The 20,087-nt window shown below is 39.8% G+C and overlaps 1 protein-coding gene across 2 annotated transcripts in view; it reads right to left on the bottom strand.

Moving 5' to 3' along the window:
• Positions 1-20,087, bottom strand: part of elp4 (elongator acetyltransferase complex subunit 4) — a 51,471-nt gene that overhangs the window by 3,565 nt on the left and 27,819 nt on the right. The window contains exon 10 of one of the 2 annotated variants that reach the window (XM_086174788.1): positions 15,799-15,891. The exons of the other annotated variant lie outside the window; for it this stretch is intronic. Coding sequence (XP_086030914.1) covers positions 15,871-15,891 — 21 coding nt within the window. The 3' untranslated portion in view covers positions 15,799-15,870. Of the gene's footprint in view, positions 1-15,798; positions 15,892-20,087 lie in introns of those variants that run through there. 2 annotated transcript variants of the gene reach the window in all.

Consider the following 20,087-nt stretch of genomic DNA (forward strand, 5'->3'; position numbering starts at 1 on the left):
ACACAGGACGAAGAGACGAAAAGACTGAAGATTCTCAGTAAGCGAAAAGGTACAAGATAGACAGTATGTATTAACCAAGCTGTGCATAAATGTAGTTGTAAGAGACCTCACGAGACAAATGGGTCTGAGTTTTCAATTAAAACTTTTTTCCATTCATTCACCTAAAAACTTCCCACTTTGAGAAGACATGCCTTTTTATCTTATTCATGAACATATTTATGAAATTACTATATTCTGACTCATACACAAGAACTACAAACATAACCTCATTCAGTCCTGTATGACAAAATGAATTAATCTCGCAACAGCCATGCAAACTCATAGATGGGCCTTGCTCTGCCTCCGCCTCTGCCAAACTTCACCTGTGTAACCTTTCGTGTCCTTAGCTCAGTGAAGTGTAATTGAAAAAGAAAAACAATGCATTGATCAAGCCTGGACTCAGTCCTGCTTAGTGCACTGCAGCGGAAACACAGTAGAGAGAGGGGTAGGAGAAAAATCAATCACATATACATCATCCTCAGTGGGTGAGTTAAAAAAAAAAAAAAAAAAAAAAAAAGACATCACACCGTTGTCTGGCTGTCACGCACCCACGGTCCTGGCTACACTGTTTCTGCTTGGCTGTGGCTCTGTGAACCCACTGAGCATGTGCAGAGCGAAGGTCAAAGCAATCCAGAAGTGCAGCTCAGCTCCTCTAACCTTTGAGTTCAGGGGCAGATGAGAACAATCAATGGTAACATCAAAGTTGGAGGGAGGAGCAGACGAACCCAAACGATCGGTTTGACACAGAGAGGAAAGACAACCGAGCGACTGTCAGCAACCATTTCAGACATCAGTAACAGCCGATGTTAGAGTGGCTAACATTTACAGGCCAATAGTACCAAAAGAAATTATTCATCAATTCATTCATTGTCTACATTGCTGTCCTGCACTCAAGTTTGCACCGGGGCTGATTCCTCATCCTCCAAATAAATGGATTTCATATGAGTTGCAAAGTATGAAATTAATCTGGTGAGTTAAGCTACTGAACTTATTTGTCAATTTATAGCCCAACAACATAGCTGCCATGAACATTTTCGCTGACAGTAAATTAATGGAGGTCAGGGTCTGACTTAGACAAACATAGTCTGGGAGGCTCTGAGTCTGCTTCTAAACGACCTGCACACTCCATGATGTAAACAAGGACATCCGGAAAGCCCTCAGAGGCATAGTGGGGTGCATGTGTGTGAGAAGTCTTTCTCTGCTGCCTGGCAACCTTCATGCGGGTGGAGAAAGAGCGAAAAAATACGAAGGGGGGTGGATGGCAGTACATGGCGGGAAAATAGACCATTGGCTGTGGTGACACTGTTGGAGGGGGGAATTGTGAAAATAGACGTGCGGCACAATGTTAGTGTGAGCATTTATGCTACACTTGTGATGTCAGTGTTTCCTCCCCGGTGGCGGGTAGGGGTAAAGGTCTGTGGTTCAGCTCCATTCCACAGCCAGAGGGGCAGGGAGCATGCTGGCAACAGGCTGAGGGGTGACAAAGCTCCAAACGAGCACTAAGCACTTGAAATGAGCCCTCAGGGCCAGCCCACAGACTAGCTTTGCCTAAGAGGGTTACTAATATCACCCCAGAATGGACAATTCCCTACTACTAATACCCCAGAGGTTCGGTTCTTAAGAAATATTGTGCTTCATGCTGCTTGTTGTTATTCCCCTCCAAACATTGGAGGGGTTGTTTGTAGAGGGCTGCATATTTATTTTTTTGCGGGTCAGAAAAGGGGCACAAATCTCAGTTACGATGTTTTTTTTTTTTTTTGGGTAACCGTTGCTCTATTATGTCATTAAAATATATTCTGAAATGTAAATGAGCATATTTTCCAGGTGGAGCTTAGGAAGGACTTACTCACACAAAGCAGCACCATCAAAGGCATTCCACTGGTGGTAACAGCTTGCTAATGACTAGAGTATTAGGTGCTAATTTAACGAGTCATTTATTCCATAGAGTTTTAGCGACACTTTCAAATGGCCCATGTCACTGTACAGCTTAGAACTATGGGAAACCCAACACCTTGTTGGAACACATGACGACTGGTCTGGCCGTTCAAATCAGATTAGCTGATGTTGGAAAATGCTCATGGAAGTGACATGATATTTATCATAAACACCTACTTAACACAATCATGACTTGGTCAGCACAAAATAAGCTCCTGAGAGATTGTGATGTGTCATTCTCATTTCAACTGAAATGAGTGAAGTTAAATTATAGCTGAATTTATTTGTATCAAATGAGAAATCATCATGAATAAATCTTTGTATATGTTGCTATATACTTCATTTAGGAAGTCCTGTTTCATTACTGATATGCAAAAAAACAAGACACATCAAACAAATATTTGAAAACAAACAAAAAAAACCAAAACAAAACAATTGTGCCTAAAGTTGACTGTTTATGGGTCATATTTTAGTTGATGCTGTTAATCGCCAAAACAATTTCCGCAAACACCTGTGTGGGAGTGTTAGTGACCAGGTCAGTGTCCTCCATTTCCACTTACAAACAGCCAAGGGTAGAACACTTTGCAGCTGACGTTGGCTGAAATTTCCCAGAGTTGCTGGTCAATCCAGTCGCTAAACCAAGGTAAATCACCTCCCAGTGACATAATCCCTCACACCTCTAAAATTACACTGCATTGTGTGAGAAATCATTTGCTGAATGTATAGGAATTAGTATTAACTTCAGCATACCAAAACCCACATAATGGGGAGATGTGCTTTCCTATTTAAGAAGCAAACCATCATTCCAATTTACGCTTACCATTTAAAGAGTACACTTCCGCTGGCCTTCCCGAAAAAAATGCAGAAATGGCCCAGCATAAATCCCTCTACCTCGGTAATTCTATTCCACCTGGACTGAACAAAAGCTAAGAAGAAGCTTTACCTTTCTCTTCTTTTGTGATAATAAGGTGTGCAACATGATCCATGGACTTGCCCCGTGAATAGCCCACTGACTTGAGAAGTTTTCATGTTTCAGTGTCTGCCATTTAAACATCTGTTTTGCACTGAAAATCTTTACCTCTTGATAAATATACTTTTCGATATTGTGTGAGAGAAAAATCCCTTTTTAATGCTATACTTATCCAATGATGTATCGATTGAAATAGTAATATGTTTCTTGCACAATTCATTCAAAAAAAATTATAATGGGTACATTCTCTCAGTACGTCTTTTGCTGTTGCACCGTAAGACTCGGTGTGCAGGATGTTGAATTTGGATTTAGTCTATCGTGCAGTAAAAAAAAAAAAAAAAAGAGTGTAAGCGAGACCAAATCCTCGAGGTTTCTTTTGGTAGCTGGGCGATGGTCACCTGCTCACTATGTCACCTGTTGTCTAATGTAGGATCAACTGAGGGCCATACATATAGACAGTCAGACAGACTGACAGATTCAGACACAGAGAAGTCACTTCTTCTGCTTCATGGCTAATGCGTCTGACAGAATAGGCAGCAGGAAGGCAGAGGGATGAGTAAGCATTTTGAGTGTAATTATATTCCCAAACACAGAAAGAATGCAAAAGGACTAATAACTGACTGAATTTCATTAAAACCGAGCAAGTCTAAACAGGAAATTGACTACCTGACAATATTTCGAAGGTTTTAATACCTAATGGAATGTTTATTCCAATTCTCTTGAATAGCCAGCTCCTCACTTACCCTTCACGCTCCAAAGACTGATGTAAAACAGCATTTAATAGTATCTGTCATGTTCCTAAACATGACATGCATGGTAATCAGTTAGTTCTCCGATGCCTCTGAATAACCAAATGGACAAACAAGGGCCAAAGTGTAAGTGCGCTGAAACATAACAACTTGACTTGTTATCTCCGTCGTCATCATCTTCAACTGAGGTCCTCCTCTGGGGGCCTCTGCTTGGGCCTGTCAAGAGCTTTGACAGGGAAAGCAGTGTGGGGCCATTTTGTCTCCTTTCAGTTATGTTTTGTTTTCCGTGGAGGGCATTGTTGGTATAGACTCTGGACATTGTAGGGTGAGGGGGGCGAGGGCACATTGACCCTAGCAGTAGAAGGTAGTAAGGGGGGGTTCAGTTGGTGTTATGGACTTGGGCACAGCTAGAGAGTACTGGTCCACCCCTGGAGTGACATGGTGCCTTGGGAGAGAGGGAGAGGGATAAAGGGCGTAGAGTACAAACATGTCTAAGTGCTGCCTTCACTACAGATAGGCCCATAGCAAAGAGCATGGCAGCATGGGTTATGACAGCCTATCTGGGGGACCTCTTGCGCCCTCCACCCCTCAAACACACATTTTACCCCTCAAACGATGAAAGTCCTGAGGTTATAGCATCACTGACACATCCAACAGGAGCAGGTTTCCCAGTGCTATATGGGTGCCCTGGTTTTATAATCACACTTCAGAGATTTTTTTTTTAAATTATAAGACACCTCTTTGAAGCAACAGCTTGGAGGTAAACTGGCAGCTAAGTATAAAAAAATCCAGAAAATAAATTGTAGATTAACGGAAAACAAAACATTGAGGGAAAATTCCAATATATTGAATGTGGATATGCAGATTTTTCTTTTTTATTATTTTATGAACAGTTAACAGTTCGTGTCAGAGGTTAAGACTGATAAGGTAAAGGATGAGAAACAAGCAATACTGAAAAGTTCATCAGCTGGTAATTGCAAAGAGGTCATGGGAAATTACTTGTAAGCAGGAGAGGAAAAGTTATGGCTTGGTCAGTTTCTCTGTAAAGCTTGATTCACTGTGTCTGAATGCTGGCGTAGTCAATTTAAAAACATCTCAATTGTCTCAAAAGTTAGAAAAGGGATAGTATTAATTATGGCAATTTTGTGAAACCTTCCCATCAAAATAACAGAGGGAAGTCATAAAATTGTTAGCTTAGCTAAGCATGAAGCTGAAAAAGGTTATGCAATTAAACTGGTTTTATTCAGAGGTAGCAACGTCAGCTTGCAAAAGCTTCCTCACAAAGAAGAACAAAGGGCAATCAGACTATCTCAAACAAAGTATCTACAACTAGGTCCAGTTGCCCTACTTAAGCTTTGATTGGATTTTTTTTTTGACATTACAACTATTACATTGCAGTGACAAAGACATTTCCCCAAGGGAGATCAATAAAGTTCTTATCTCATGATGTATCCTACCGCTGTCCTCATACTAACAACTAAACAAGTAAACAGAGGCTAAGGGTATTTCATTAATGTTAAATTATTCCTCTTAGACCCATGTCTCCGATTGCTTTTTCACATCAGTTACCAAACAGAAAAGCCAATGAATTACAAAGAGCATTCTGTTATGGACTGCACTCAGTCTACATGTGAACAAACCCGTGGCACACATGACCTGCCACTTGCAAGTGCATATGTCAGCCAGAGATATTAGCACCATGAATTAACAACAATAGTCTAATATATCTGGGTTTCCTTAACCAAGCTGTTTTTCAAAAGGAAACCATATGTCTCCCTTCTCTTTTGCTGTGTGATGGACTTCATGCAGTTTATAGCCAATACATTTGGCAAAGTTAAAGGTCGTCTGGAGGTTACTGTGTCAACCTGGGCAAGTGGATGACCTCTAGAGAAGAGAAAGGGGGAATCACTTTCAAAAAGGACCAGTGTGCAAGCATTACACTTACGGGACAAGTTACAAATGATAATGGCAACAGATTGTTTTGGTGTTTTACATATTCTTGTTTTTCTATCTTTATGGTACACCTCTTGTCACATATTATTGTACTCATGGGAGGCAGACAGATCTGTAATAAGGAGTAGCCTCAAGAAGCAGAAAGTACTAAATTCACTGACTTTACAGTGGCATGCAAGTAATTGTTCTAGCTTGAAATTTAAGAATAAATAGCAGTGATCTTAAGAATCAAATACCCTGGATACTGACAGCATCTTCCTGCTTTGTCAAAGCAAATGACAAAAACATTCAGCTTTTAAGAGGAAAAAAAATCAATGGACTTAGAGACATTTTTTAAATAAAGTGTCAATTACCACAAAAATGTGAAAATTAAGACAGCGAAGTACCGCAATATAATTTGAAGTTTTAGTGCTGTGAATGTAACAGTGCAAAATGGGAGCATGTTATTTAACAAGTATATGAAAAACTTGTACACATCTGTCTTAGATAATCTGTAAACCCAGTTGTGTAAGATGATGTGTTGATATTCTTGTAATACCTTTAGTGTCTTTGTGAGGGCATGCTTGTGTGAGTGTGTGTATGTTTGCATGCATCCGTGTCTGTTAGTCTGCCTGAATGAATAAAGGGGGGTGGGTATAATCCATCACCAGTTGATAGTCCTCACAAAAAAGGAGCCCTTTTTGCTGAGAGGACAGCCCTTGTGTGGACAAAGACCACCATACTGGGGACTTCATAGGACCCAGCTGAAAAGGTGTTGCCCAGAGTAACCCCATTCACATTAACAGGCATGCTGGCCAAAGCCAGTCATTACTGCTGACTTGGACCAGCCGGGCCACACATCGACCAGCCTAGAGCCTCTAAGGCCATTCACTCCACATCAGCCCACAGGCAAACAGCCTGAACTCTGCCACTGGGGAGCATCTAGAATTGTTATCTTTCTATTTGACTGTCTGTCTTGAGAGCAGTGTATTGGCAATAACCACGAAATTTGCCAGAATATAAACCTGGGACAAACGAATGCAGTTTCATAAAATTGCCCTGCAACACATCCTGTGTACATTTCAGTTATATTGTACAAATTTGTATAATTGTACAAATATTGTGCAAGTGTTAGTCCTTTATCATTGACTGAATCTTATATTTAGTTTGGACTTAATATTTTATCATGCTATTGAAATGTTTGGTACCGTAAACATAGAATTCTTTTCAATGTGAAGGAATGGTGATAAACTTCTTGCCGTATGACTGAGTCAGAGGCTAACTGCAGAAAGCAATTGATTCAAAGATGAAAATAAAATTGAAAAACTTGATGAAAAAACAGTAGAGGGTGAATATGGTCTACTGTGTGTAACAACATGATATTACTGCAGAGTTATTATTATTATTATTTAAAATGGGAATGCATTGGCTGGGTATATCTGATAATCTAGCTTGCTCTGTGAATATAGCAATAGAAATATTTTTACAAATCTATCCAATCTGACTTTCAGAAAAGTTAGACCAATGTGATATGTAGACAGGGGGCTCTGTTAAGTTCAAGATGACCCATTTAGGATAATCTGATCCCAAAAATTGTATAACATGGTACACTGTATAAAACGTCACATACCCAGCAAAAGCATGTTACAAAATCTTGCTGCTGTTCACAAACTATGGAAATGGAAAATACATTTCACTAATTTCCAAATTTATTTAACATTACCGTAGACAGAGTGAATGGATATAATCTGCTGAATGGATGTAACTTAAACAACAAATACAAAGTAGTCTATAATTTGATCTTGAAGAGGCCTCTCTGACAGTCTGATCCACTATCATCTGTGCCAGTATTGTGTTAGGTGATCAACCACCTTCACAGCCATAGCGGAATACGCATGCTGGTTGATCACTTTGGGATTCCTAACGGATAAAAGAACTATTGCAACAATCTGGAAAATCCCCCAAAAACCCGCCTGAAATAATTTGTAGTATTATACAGGCCCATGCAAAAAGCAAGCCTTTATGAAAACAATACTCAGCATTGAGTTAAAATATTGTCGGTGACACACCAAACATTTACGAAAGCAAACTTGGTCTAATAGAATAAACATGGTATGCTCAGAATGAATTAGCACTCGCAGATCCATCTCCAAACCTCTCCAAACTCAACCAATTTGCCATCTACCCCCATGTAACCTCCACCTCTGCTCTCATCTCTATCGAGTACACTCCCTGTGGGCAGGTGGTTGTGTAAATTTAGCCACAGCTAGGTGAGGTGCTTCCTGGGTAGACTGTTGGTGAAGCCACCTTTAGGGGATTCAAGATGTCAGAGGGAATGAGACATCACCTCAGCTGCCCTGTCAAAAAATTCACCACCTTCCATTTTCCCCTTTACCCCAAGGTCCCACAAGCACTGTGGGTGATGGGGTTTCTTGTTTTGTGTTTTCTAATTTAGCCTGAAACAAACCAGCCATTTCCTAACCTAGAGCACTGGCTGAGTGTTAATTGTTACGCTTTACTAAAGCCATTAAAAAGTGAGCCAGGCCCTGCGGAGGGTGCTTGCCAAAGTTAAAAACCAGAGAAACTGTTATTTAATGCAGGTGATACCCTTTGGAAATGAACGCTACCAGAGATGGCAGACTGTGCTAGATAAAAAAGAACAATTAAAGAACTCCGCGCTGTGACCACAGATATGTAACCGAACAATTGTTTTGTGATCATCATAGTGAAGAGTGAGGTGAACATGGAGTGAATGTGTACATTACATGTTAGTTCCAATGATATGAAGAATTTTGTGAAATTCCTCTGAAAATTCCTCACTATTAATTGTCAGACTACTAGGTTTTTGATTCTCTCAAATTTGATTAAAAAAGAATGTAATCATTACTATGAATGTGATATTTTGGACATCTAGGGGAGCCACCCCCTGAAAAAGGACTATGTTTCTTTGAGTGACAGACATTTGGTAGAGAATACCTCATAGGATCCTCCTCAATGACAACGTCAATATATAGAAATTAGAGGATTTCCAGGATCTTATCAGAATTAGAATATGAATAGCTTGTTTTAAACTGTTTAAAGAAATTGATATTTTCAAGCATGTCAATGATTATTGAATCATTTAATTTTTAGATGAATTTTTGGAAAATTGCTCAAGCTACGTTAGACACTAGAAAGAAGAAAATATTATGAAATGTTATGCAAATTTCTTTTAATAAATAGACAACAAAACCAAGGAGAGAACGACAACCAAGAATATTATTTCAATGGTGGGTGAAAGCTTGTTCGACCACGTTGTGCTGACCGTACAATGAAATAAAAAGCAAGGGTATGTGTACTGATTTGGTTACATGGTGGTGGTTACTTGAAAAGAAGAAAAAAATTTGGAAAGGGTTCCAAATGTGACGATCAGCTTCTTCATTCTCCCTGATGCCGAGTTAGGCGTTTTGCTGGGAAATGGGCGGCCTGCCAGATTGGGGCCAAGTCAGAGTTGTCAGGGGATTACAGTTCTGCCTTGCTCACTGCAGGGGGTGCAGAGTGGGCCTCAATTACCCTGGAGCGGCGTGTTTGATTTGGCCCGGCACTTTTGGGGACAGACCAAAAGCTGAATAATGCACCATTAGCAACTCAAAATCCAGCCCTAAAATGAGTCCACTTATGCATCACATACAGTAATTGTGTGTCTATCAAAGGCTGGCAGGTCTACACCAATTACCCTGATAACAACAAAACAATCTATGCATAATATTATCTGCTGAACACCTGTGGGCTGCCTAAAACATCCAAGCTTTGGGCTTTAAAACTTCCACAGGAAACTTCCAAGAGTGAAATCCAAGGTTAATCAGAGAAAATGTAAAAGTGTGTTTTTATGGAACACTTTATATTTAAAAAAATAATTGATAGAGTGAGAGTGAGAAGGTGGGACAAACAGAGGGAGTAAGTAAAAGTGATGGGGAGAGAGCGAGAGAAAGAGCGAGAGAGAGAGAGAGAGAAATCTCCCTACTCTGGCTACAGTTGGTGCTGTGCAATTGAATTTCACAGGATATGAGGCAGCAAATGGCATGTAAAGGCTGAAGCGTCAGACGGTCGCTGCCACACGGGCCAGACAGATAAGGGAGGTGTAAGTGAAATCATTAGGTAACTCTGCAGGACATCCGGGGCAGTTTGAGGTTTGCAGGGGGCTATAAGAGCCAAAGGTCCTCCTTGAGCTCCATTGAACACCCACTCAGCCTGATGTACATGCACTTACAAACACACGGGGAAAATCACTTATACAAACACAAGCCACAAGACAAACAAGGACTCAAGAAAGACACAGGCATGCAACCAAGCAGTGTTATTTCACTCTGCGCCTGTGAAAAATACATAAACATGAACACACACGCACCCCCCCCCCACACACACACACACACTTCAAATCTGCAGTCTCGTCATTGAGGTATCAGCAACGGTAATGATTGTGTTTGTCCACCTGAGTATGAAAGAGCTATTCTGGCCAGTGTGGAGGAGACAGCAGTGTGGTGTAGTTCAAGCTGAAGCCCAGGAAGGCTTCGGCAGTCTCCAGCTCTCAGGGAGGGGAGCAGCCAAGTGTGGATGCACCTCATTACCTCACTCATCCACATACCAATTACCCCTAAATAAATACACCCAGCCCACAGGCAGCAACAATGACATCTACCCTGAAAGGGAAGAAAGGATGCCGTTCAGAAAGCATTTGCACGCACAGAAAAGTGCTGTTGGATAATGATGAAAAAAATACAGAGAAAAGAAGTAGAAAGAGGAACATGCAGGGGGGTGCCAAGTCTTTTTAAGAGCTCAAAGAAGAAGCACGGAGAGAGAAAGAATGAAACAAACACAAAGCAAGCAGAGTGAAGTGATTTAGAAAGATTATTTCTTGCTAAATTTCACCCAACACATCCACAAATGATTGTTGTGGCAGGGGAGGGGCAAAGTTTAATTGTTTTAATACATGCAGCCATGAGACAGCTCTGCTACAAACTAAAATGGTGATCTGTGCATAGCCGACACATATTTGCATGTAAGACGCTCAGTGCTCAGATGCTCAGATGCTCAGTGTAATGATAAAAGCAGTGTGCCCAAAAGTCAAACAATATTGGCGATAAAGACAAGAATCCAATATTTTTAGTCAGAGAACTCCATTCCAACACGGATTTACAGACTATGACAAGTTACCTATGAGGACAAAGTGACAAATAATGGCTCTGAAATATAAACAAATAAATTAAGCACTTGGCAATTGAAAGTTTCTGATGCTGAAGTGAGAAGGTGAGGGATGGATGCAGGAAAGGTGTGTAGCAGAGAAAGAAGACAGATGTGTTTTCAGGGAAGGGGGTATTAGGAAGGAGAGGAAGCCAAGAGTTTATTCACCCCCCTCCCTCCTCCATGTGGGATCTTTCTGCATGAGCAACTCTGTCATACCTGGGGGACAAAATGGTCTCTCTCTTTCTCCGACTGTCTCTCTCTCTGCCCCACTTCCTTCCTATGACTCCTGTGTGTATTTGTTTGCGTGCGTGTGTGCTTGTGTGTGCGAGTGCCCAGTGACCTGCAGAGTCAAGTCTGGATCATGGTGAAAAAAACCTGGTTGGGTCTACGGTATGGCAAGAGAATCTTAGAGTGACAGATCAGCAAAAATAAGAATCCAAGCACATACTAATCCATATAAAAAAAAAAAAATCACAATTAAAGGGATTCAGTGATCCTCAAATAGATAATTTTAAGCATGTTGTTGATTTTTGTGAAAAATAGCCCTAGCTTTAGGAAACATTTTGTCATTTCGTTCTTTCCAAATCTATTTTTTTTTTGGACTTAGGTACTTTGGTATCGCTACAAGAGAAACTCCATCCAATTTCCATCTGGTTCAGAAGAGCTGTGGCCAGATTTTTCCAGCGTGTGCAACCTGCAAGGTTTTAGCCTTTTAAATCATTCTGAACATTTCTAAAATTTGGAAAATTACCATTAATTACCTCGAAATAGTGTCCAAAATATTTTTTGCACTTCTCATAATATTGAACGTATCAAAATCACTCACATGAAAACAATATATCCGCCTCTCTTTCATTTGGAAATGTTACATGTGAATCTTAAAATAATACAGGGAATACACACACAGGCTTTCCTGATGTTGGCAGCTGACAATGAACACTTAAAACTAGTGTCATGGCCCCTAAACACTTTTTCAGTTATGTCAATTTGGTTTGATGACAATCTCATTTTCTGGTGAGCAGCAGAATTATTCTTCCTGCGAAGGACAAGTGCAGCTCAATACTTCCAAATAAAACAGGTTTAATAAAAAAAGGCCATCAATTCAGATTACTGAATATTACTGAATCCTCAGAAGTTATGAGACACCCCTCTATCATTGTCTATCTAACATTATGACAGGAATCATTTAATTTAACTGAACAATTTGTCTGATAAAAAATATCACTCAGCACTCAGCACTGACATCATCACTTAACATTACTGACGCAGATTTTATTGGAAGCTAAAAAAGCCTGAAGCCTAAAAACTTCCTCCAACATGTTTGATCGATGACGTGAGATGCTGCAGAGCTTGACTGGTTCCTTTACTTTACTTGCTGTCTTCCCAATATGGCGCAATTCGCACTAATAATGGTTTTGCCTGTCAAATGAATGTGACAGAGAGATGTTCTGTGGTGATACGTAATGAATTGGACTTGTGTCTTTTCATTTATTTCTCAACCTAACAATTGCTCCCTTCATTTGCATTTACACTTGTTTTGACACTGCATATTAACACCACACCTCTTATCTCTAATATCTTATGCAATGTCAGGAAAACAAGCCATAACAGGCCTAAAGAGAATGCCAGCCTGTTGCTAGAGTCCAAACTGAATGCAGTAAAACCATACACAGGCAACTACTTATGGCAGGCCTGGGAAAGTATCTCAATGGGGGGACCACGGGCACTTAACTGCAATTATTTTCAATATAGACATTTTTGTGCAAGCATTAAATAAATATCATAAATCTTTTCCTTTTTATGTATTTTCTGAATTCTTTTATCATATTTTTGAGCAACGAAAATTAGAGTTTTTGTACAGATATTTCTGTTGAACCCTCTCAATTGTAGATGACACTATATTTAGAGGCAATTCAATTAATTAATTGTTCATCGATTGTGTTGCGCATGGGGTATGAGACCAAATGCTTTGTAATTATTGCTAATTATCTGAACCTAACTATATATATTGATGTCGATATGTAGCATTTGTATTGGCATATGAATAAGTGACTAAAGTCACATAAACAATAAATTATTCATAGCTTAAGCCACTTCATGTTGGTCTTAAACTCGAGACAAATTCATTCAAGTTGTTCAAAATATAAAAAAAGGGAATGGTGCACACCTCTTCAGAAAAAATATTAGGTGGCTCTACAGATAAAAGTTGGATAGTAAGAGATACCATCATTTGTGGTAAGGGTATACTTCCTAAATGCGGGAAACACATCCTAATCTTAGAAAAAGGAAAAAAAAACAAAAACAAACGCACATGACCAAAAAGACTGTTTTAGACCAGAGGCAAATTCTTGGTTAACGGAAACAGCGCCTGGGAACGTGTCAGGTTTCCAGGCTGTTGATTTTGTGTAATAAACAGAGAGTGATAGATGGAATGGGTGTGAAAGGAGCAGGTTTATTAGGATATCTTCCCGATTGAGGGCTAATTGAGACAGGTCATGTCAGAGAGCTCTGGTGCTACAGGTGGGTGGAGTAGCATTGACGTGCTATGGCAGCATAGTCAGAATTCCTCATGTTTAGCACAACCTTCACCTGCATGGGAATTTCAGGTGCTGCCAAATGTGCACACCACACTGGCTGTGTGTGAAAACCTCGTTGTCATTTACTAACTATTATGATTTAACACCTGCTCAACTGCAGCTGGTGGTTCTTTGTGGGAATTCAAATATTTTCAATATCCTTCTCCTTATAACACTGACCCATGGTGATGTCAAATCCTGTAGTATCTGTTTTTTGAAATTGGTATAAGACATCATAATACATTTTGAGTTTGTGATTGTATTTGAGCAAAGCCTGCATGAATACATATTTCAAAATCTGTTCAAATTCTTCTCAAAGTATGTGAACATTCTGATAAATAGCCAAACAACAACAACCCAAAACTCGTGCAAAAGCGTTTGCGTGACACGTGAGACTTCACACGCTACCTTTGCCTACGAGGAAGGCTTTGCAGGATCCTTGAGAACACACCCTTGCATGCTTCATGATTTGTATGTTTTGACAAACACACAACAAAATAGTCCTCCTGCTTTTGTTTCTGTTCAACCAGTGAACAGTCTCTGGCATGTCAGCAAGGTCTATACACAAAAGGAAGTGATTTTACAAAATCAAATCACATATTTGCACGAGCTGTGAGCTTTGTTTTTAATGCCAGCATCGGAACAAAATAATCCTATATCAGAACCGACATCTGCCACTGCCAGTGATTTGTATTCCTATGGTCACATTAAGATTAACAGGAAAAATACTGCTCCCACACATATTTAGAGCAACATATTACATCCCAAAAGAGAGACAACACAGGAGGGACCAGGGAGAAAGTTTAACGATCTCAACTTCTTGACAAAACACGACAATAAGTCGACAAACTAACAGAAACACAAACCACTAGAATATAAATAATATCAGACAATATATATAAGATATAGATGTAATGGTTCAAAAGAACATTTAAATATGAAATTTAATGTCTATTCCTGAAGTAAATGGTCTACTGCTGAATACACAATACAAAAGTCTCACGGCAATAATAAAAGTGAATTGTATATCAATGCTGTAATAGTCAATTTCAACACATAACACAGTAGTGCAATCTAATCAGTATACAGTTGATCAACATATATGTTGATGCAATAGTGAAAGGATCTCAAATGATAAAATATGTTGAGCACTAATGTACCAACATAAACAAGAGAAAAAGGAAAATATACTTATCTAAATTGGAAACCTTACCATAATTTTCTCAAGAACTGTAAGCTGTTTATATTGCAAAGTTGTAGAAATTAATGGGGATAATTTCAATTTCTTAAAGTCTCCGCAAGTGTTTGAGTTTTCTTAATATTGTTCTATAAACTCAAAACAGTTTGTTGATATTTATTTGATTAATTCCAAGTATTTCCGTTTTTTGTGGTAATACATTTCATGCCATTTCATTATTTACTTCACTAATTTGGAAATAAATTCAAACTGAATCAGTGTTTTTCTCAATATTGTTAGAAACAGGGATGAAAGGATGTTGGTTTTTATGTGGTAGTTTTTGCTTAATCATTTTCAAAGATAATTTCAAAAAGACAAAAAATGGGGATCAATAAGGTTTATCTTATCTTATCCTATCCTATCTTAAGTACAGCATTACTTTGAGACATTTCTGGACCGCAAGTTAGTAAAGCAGCAATGTGTGCTTATATCATTGTAGGTTGTGTTCATGTAATTTTATATACAAGATTCATACATTCATTTTTTTCTGCATACAAATCATACGCACAAAAATGTTAGGGTAAACTGAAAATCACATTCACTAAACCAAATATGGTGGAATTTAATCATCTCATATGAGTTTCTTCATCCACAATAAAATCCTCCACTTGGTCATAAGACCTAACATTTGTGGAATTTTGTATGGTGTTACTTCAAAAGTAAGAACCTCAATGTACCATATCGTAATGTGGCCACACAGTCCCACATGATGACACAGTCTCAGAATTAGCAGGATGAAAAGATGCATTCCATTCATATGGCCAATATACATTGGCAAATACACTTACTTCATCTGCCAAATCCCTAAATTAACACCTTTTTGGTGAGAAAGCTCAATTTGGAACACATCACACCAACACCACAGCTGGCATTCAAGGGTAAAATTAATTACTTCAGATACATGTGCTTCCTCTCAAAGTGGCAGACTTATTTGTATTCAGGAACATTCAGCAGAAGTAATCGATGCACACACAAAATACGGCCACCCAATGACCCCAGTCCCGTCTCAAAGTCCCTCCCCATCCCCAAAGCCCTGACGGCTCAGTCATGCATGGGGAAACAAACACAGGTAGTGAGAGCAAATCACACTGCAACAAAACACAGAAACATGAATGGGAAGAATTACAATGATGGGCTGGATGAAGGACAATGGGCTTGGCATTAAACAAACGCCAAATCCCAGGATGGGCTGGTGGAGTATGATACAGATTACAGGCACCTAGTCCCTGCCTGGGGAAAAGGGGAGAAGAAGAAAAAAGGACACAATATTGCAATCTGACAGCTGACGTCTTCATATAAATGTATGAATTTACATTCCAATTAGAGGAAATTTACATCTTAATCACAGCGAGTACTGTGTCGGTCCCTCGGTTAGTGTGTTGCTACGGTAATGAGGTGGGATGCTGCTGTGCTCTCTCATCCAGACAGTGATCTGTCAGCAGACGACAGCCCCTTGTTATGAGTGAGCAGCACCCTTAAATGCAACTGCCACCATGATCCAGTAATATTAGTTGGAATCTGTCTTAAATACCAACGAGGTATGAGCTGCCACCCGAGGATAATGTGCCAAATATGGAGTTTGAAAAACATCAAACATATCTTAAATACAGTGCAGTGAACCAGGAGTGTCTTTAACTGTCACTCAAGTGACAAGCTTTCAGTGCTCTAAGGCATTTCACTTCTAATTTCCATACTAATAATGGGTATATAATCTTTAATGGCTTCACTTTGTTTTATGCCATTTGTAATGGATGCTGAAGCTGTATGGAATTACTCAAACATTTCCTATCACCATGTCACATGTTGCGCGTCTGCTAACAAAGTTGAAGTGAAAGGACGAAGTGGAACTGTTACAACAAGTCCAAAAAAGAAGACTTCAGAATATCAATAAATCAATGCATGTTATGTCATCTTAAATTATCCATCCCTATAGCATGTAATGACCATTTAATGAGGGGAATGAGAGTATCCACAGTTGGGACAGTAAAATCTTACGAAAAGAACAACTTTTTAATTTATTTTTTTGTAAGTTTTGAAAGTGTAGTCTGTAAAGTCATGAGAATCTTTGTGGTTTTGTTCAATTAGCAGACAAGAGCAGCTGGTTTGAGGTTCTGGAACTGAAACAGAACAGGCACGCCCGAGGCATGGGCAGGGTGCTATGAACTCACAACAGAGGAATGTACTATTCATATAAATTTAATGACTCCAGAGAAGTGAACGTTTAATGAAAACTTGGGCATTTAAATATCACTGGAACAACTTCCTGCCAGTGAAACCATTCACTTGTACAGCGCCACTGATTGCTGACAATGCAATCAGAAGGTGCATATTAGCTACCAGCACATAGGAGAGCACATAAATCAGTTTAACACAGTCTTTTTCCATCTTCACGCTTGACTTTCATACTGGGATGTGTGAACAAAAAAATTGGAGGTAAATGAGGCATGGCTTCTTTATCACCTTCCTCATAGCCAATCAGGCCACCCCTGTCTGAGCATTGCTCTAATGGCTGATATCTATGGAAGCAGCCTATTACTGGAAACTGACTGCAATTAAGACAATTCACATGACACAAGGCTGCTGCTGCTTCCTCACCGATACATAGGCTGCCATGAGGCCAGAAAGTGTTGATGCATTTGTACAATTGTACACAGAACACAGGAAGGAAGGAGGAAAAAAAAGGAAAGGAAGGAAAAAAAAAAAAAAAAAAAAAAGTTGTGTCCAGAGTAGGTGTAGAAAACATGCCCAAACATCACATGAGGTGATAGATGGAGTGTGGCTGGGATTCCACTTTGGCCTGCTGGGTGTTGGAAAGATGCTGGGAAGATGGACACACACACACACACACCCACCCACCCACCCACCCACACACCCACACCCACACCCACACACACACACACACACACACACACACACACACACACCGTCAGGCATTTACTTCACATATATTATAACTTTGCATATAGATTCCCACAGCAGTGCTGCCTTACTTTGCCTGTGTGCTTATGTCTAAGCATCCTAATGAGATCTGGTGGCCAAAGGGGTAAAAAGGTTGTTACATTGGAATAAGGACCCTGACTGTAGACAAAGCGACGCCCATAAAAACAAACTATATTTAAAAGAAGAGAAGAAAATGTAAACTGAGGGAACACTGAAAAAAACTGAGTGAGAGAGAGCGAGCAGCTGAGCTTGAGAAAGGAAAGCACTTCTGTCTGTACGCAGAGTGACCTTGCTAACACTATGCCTCCTCTAATATTCACCACTACACATACTATTGCACTACTTCTCACCCATAAACACGCAAACCCTACCCTCAATAGACACTGGTCATTAAACAATTTTAGTATCTTGCACTAGCATCAACTCTCACAGACTCATAGAACCACACAAAGCCTTACTTAAACACAAACCCAGAATATGCAGTGAAGAGCACAAGAGATGCGGTATCATGATTTTATTTTATTTCATGCATTACAGATCCCTTTTCTCTTTTGAGACTTAAGAGTTTTTTAAGGCTAAACATAAAAAAGAGGCTGTTACTGTCATATTCTCTGAGGTATATCTGAAGAAATATGTTCAATAGGATCTTTGCTCTTTTCGGGAAAGCAAATGATTTCTGATGTAAGTAAATTAAGTCACTTCATAAGCTAAAATCTTGATCGTATTGTCTATGGATATAGAATATTCCAAACACAAATTCCAATGGAGAAACCGTTTTTCATTTCACCAGACTTTTGAAGTTTGATAAGCTGAGGTATATGGTTGTTTTGGCAAGTAAAATTAGAGTAAGATTTTAGGGGGAACAAGGCAATGTGTGAGAAACCTCTTTTGGTCCGTGCCCTTTTTTTCCTGCACCAGAAACATTCTGATCAAAGTATTCACAAATCTATCTTTTGAAATAAAACAAACTAAAATAATGAAAATGTAATGTTCTTGGAATTGAGGTAAAACAGCTTTTCAAAGGTGCACACAGGTGCATGAAAGGGATTTAATCTGTACCAATCTTCATGCTTATATAGTTCATGCTTACAGATGCACACTGAGGTGGGGAAAGAAACAGGAAAATATATGATGTCCCAGTGCAGACAGTAGGATGTCAGGCAATCAGATCACTTCCCACTCCAAATATGAAGCCTGCTGCAGACATGAAACTCCAGGCTGCAGATTTTTTTCACACCAATGAGTTGCAAGTAATACAAAAGGAACAGGGACAGTGTAACAAAGTAAATATATAAAAAAAAAAATGTAATGAACAAACAACTGTCAGGGACTCCATTCTAGGCCATAATATTAACAATGAGGGGCTCAAAGAAAAATGCACCTGTTTCTGACTGATCATGGATTGTTGTGGACTTACAAAATGTATCTTTTTTGAGGAAAAAAAATGGATTCATAAGAGTCCTCAGACTAACATATGGAGTAACCTTTGTGGCCTTCCGGGACTTGGGGTGGTGGTGGTGGGGTTATGTGGGGGGGTCTAACGCTCCGAGGACCGTAGGCACGCTAGGGAGAGGTGAGCTGTCACCCCCCATTACAATCACAGCCTGCGCTCAGAAAGGGGGGGAGGGGAAGGAAGAGAGCAGGCAAAAAAATACTGGTTCCTTGCTAACCGCCATCTAGAGCCATCCCCGGGCCCTCAGAAGCCTTAGTCTACAATTGCCTCCTGGGAAACACTTGCACGCAAGTCCTCCTCAACACTGACTTGCAGTAGGGCAGAATGTGTGTGTTTGGGTGGGGTGGGAGGCGCGGGGGGGGGGGGGGGGGGTAGAGTTTGGCTGTGTAAGCAGAATGTATAGATTTTGTGGAACAAAAGGACAACTGCGCAGGTTCTCTTACTTGCTTCAAATGAGGGTACACACTGATATGTGTTATAGTTGGATTTAGAGAAGGAAGATGTCCTGAAGAGATAGAGCACCTTCAGGAGCTCATTGTGGATTGCCAACGAATTTGTATGATTTCTATAACCTTTAATTGTAATTGACGAATCATCTCGCTCAAAAGCACGACAAAATGCATTTCACCATCATTTACAATAGGAGATGATCAAAAATTAAAGCCAGTATTTTAGCCTGTGCACTGCATAACAAAGAAATGCCGTGGAGAGCAAACAACACTGGTAACAATACTTTGTGCGAGTACATAAGAAGCTTGCCTCAGATTTGACCTTTTCACTGAGTTTGGTTGTGCACTGCTTAGGTGTATTCTGTTCCCCAGATCCCAGTCCTAACACCCCTGTCACTCATCATCACTCATCATTGTCCAGGACAAAAGAAGAGTTTGGTTAAGCCACACACGGGAGTATTCTCCCACCCAGAGCCAGCTCCACCTTCACATATTCATCATATATGTGTGTTAGATAGTTCACAAGCACATTTTGCAAATTCACAAAGAATTTTGTTCTATATTAAGAACATAAACAGACCGCT

This window comes from Fistularia commersonii, chromosome 27 (genome assembly GCF_037954325.1).
Source record: "Fistularia commersonii isolate RoL2024-O1a breed Wild chromosome 27, RoL_Fcom_v1.0, whole genome shotgun sequence".
In the NCBI taxonomy this organism is placed as follows: Eukaryota; Metazoa; Chordata; class Actinopteri; order Syngnathiformes; family Fistulariidae; genus Fistularia; species Fistularia commersonii.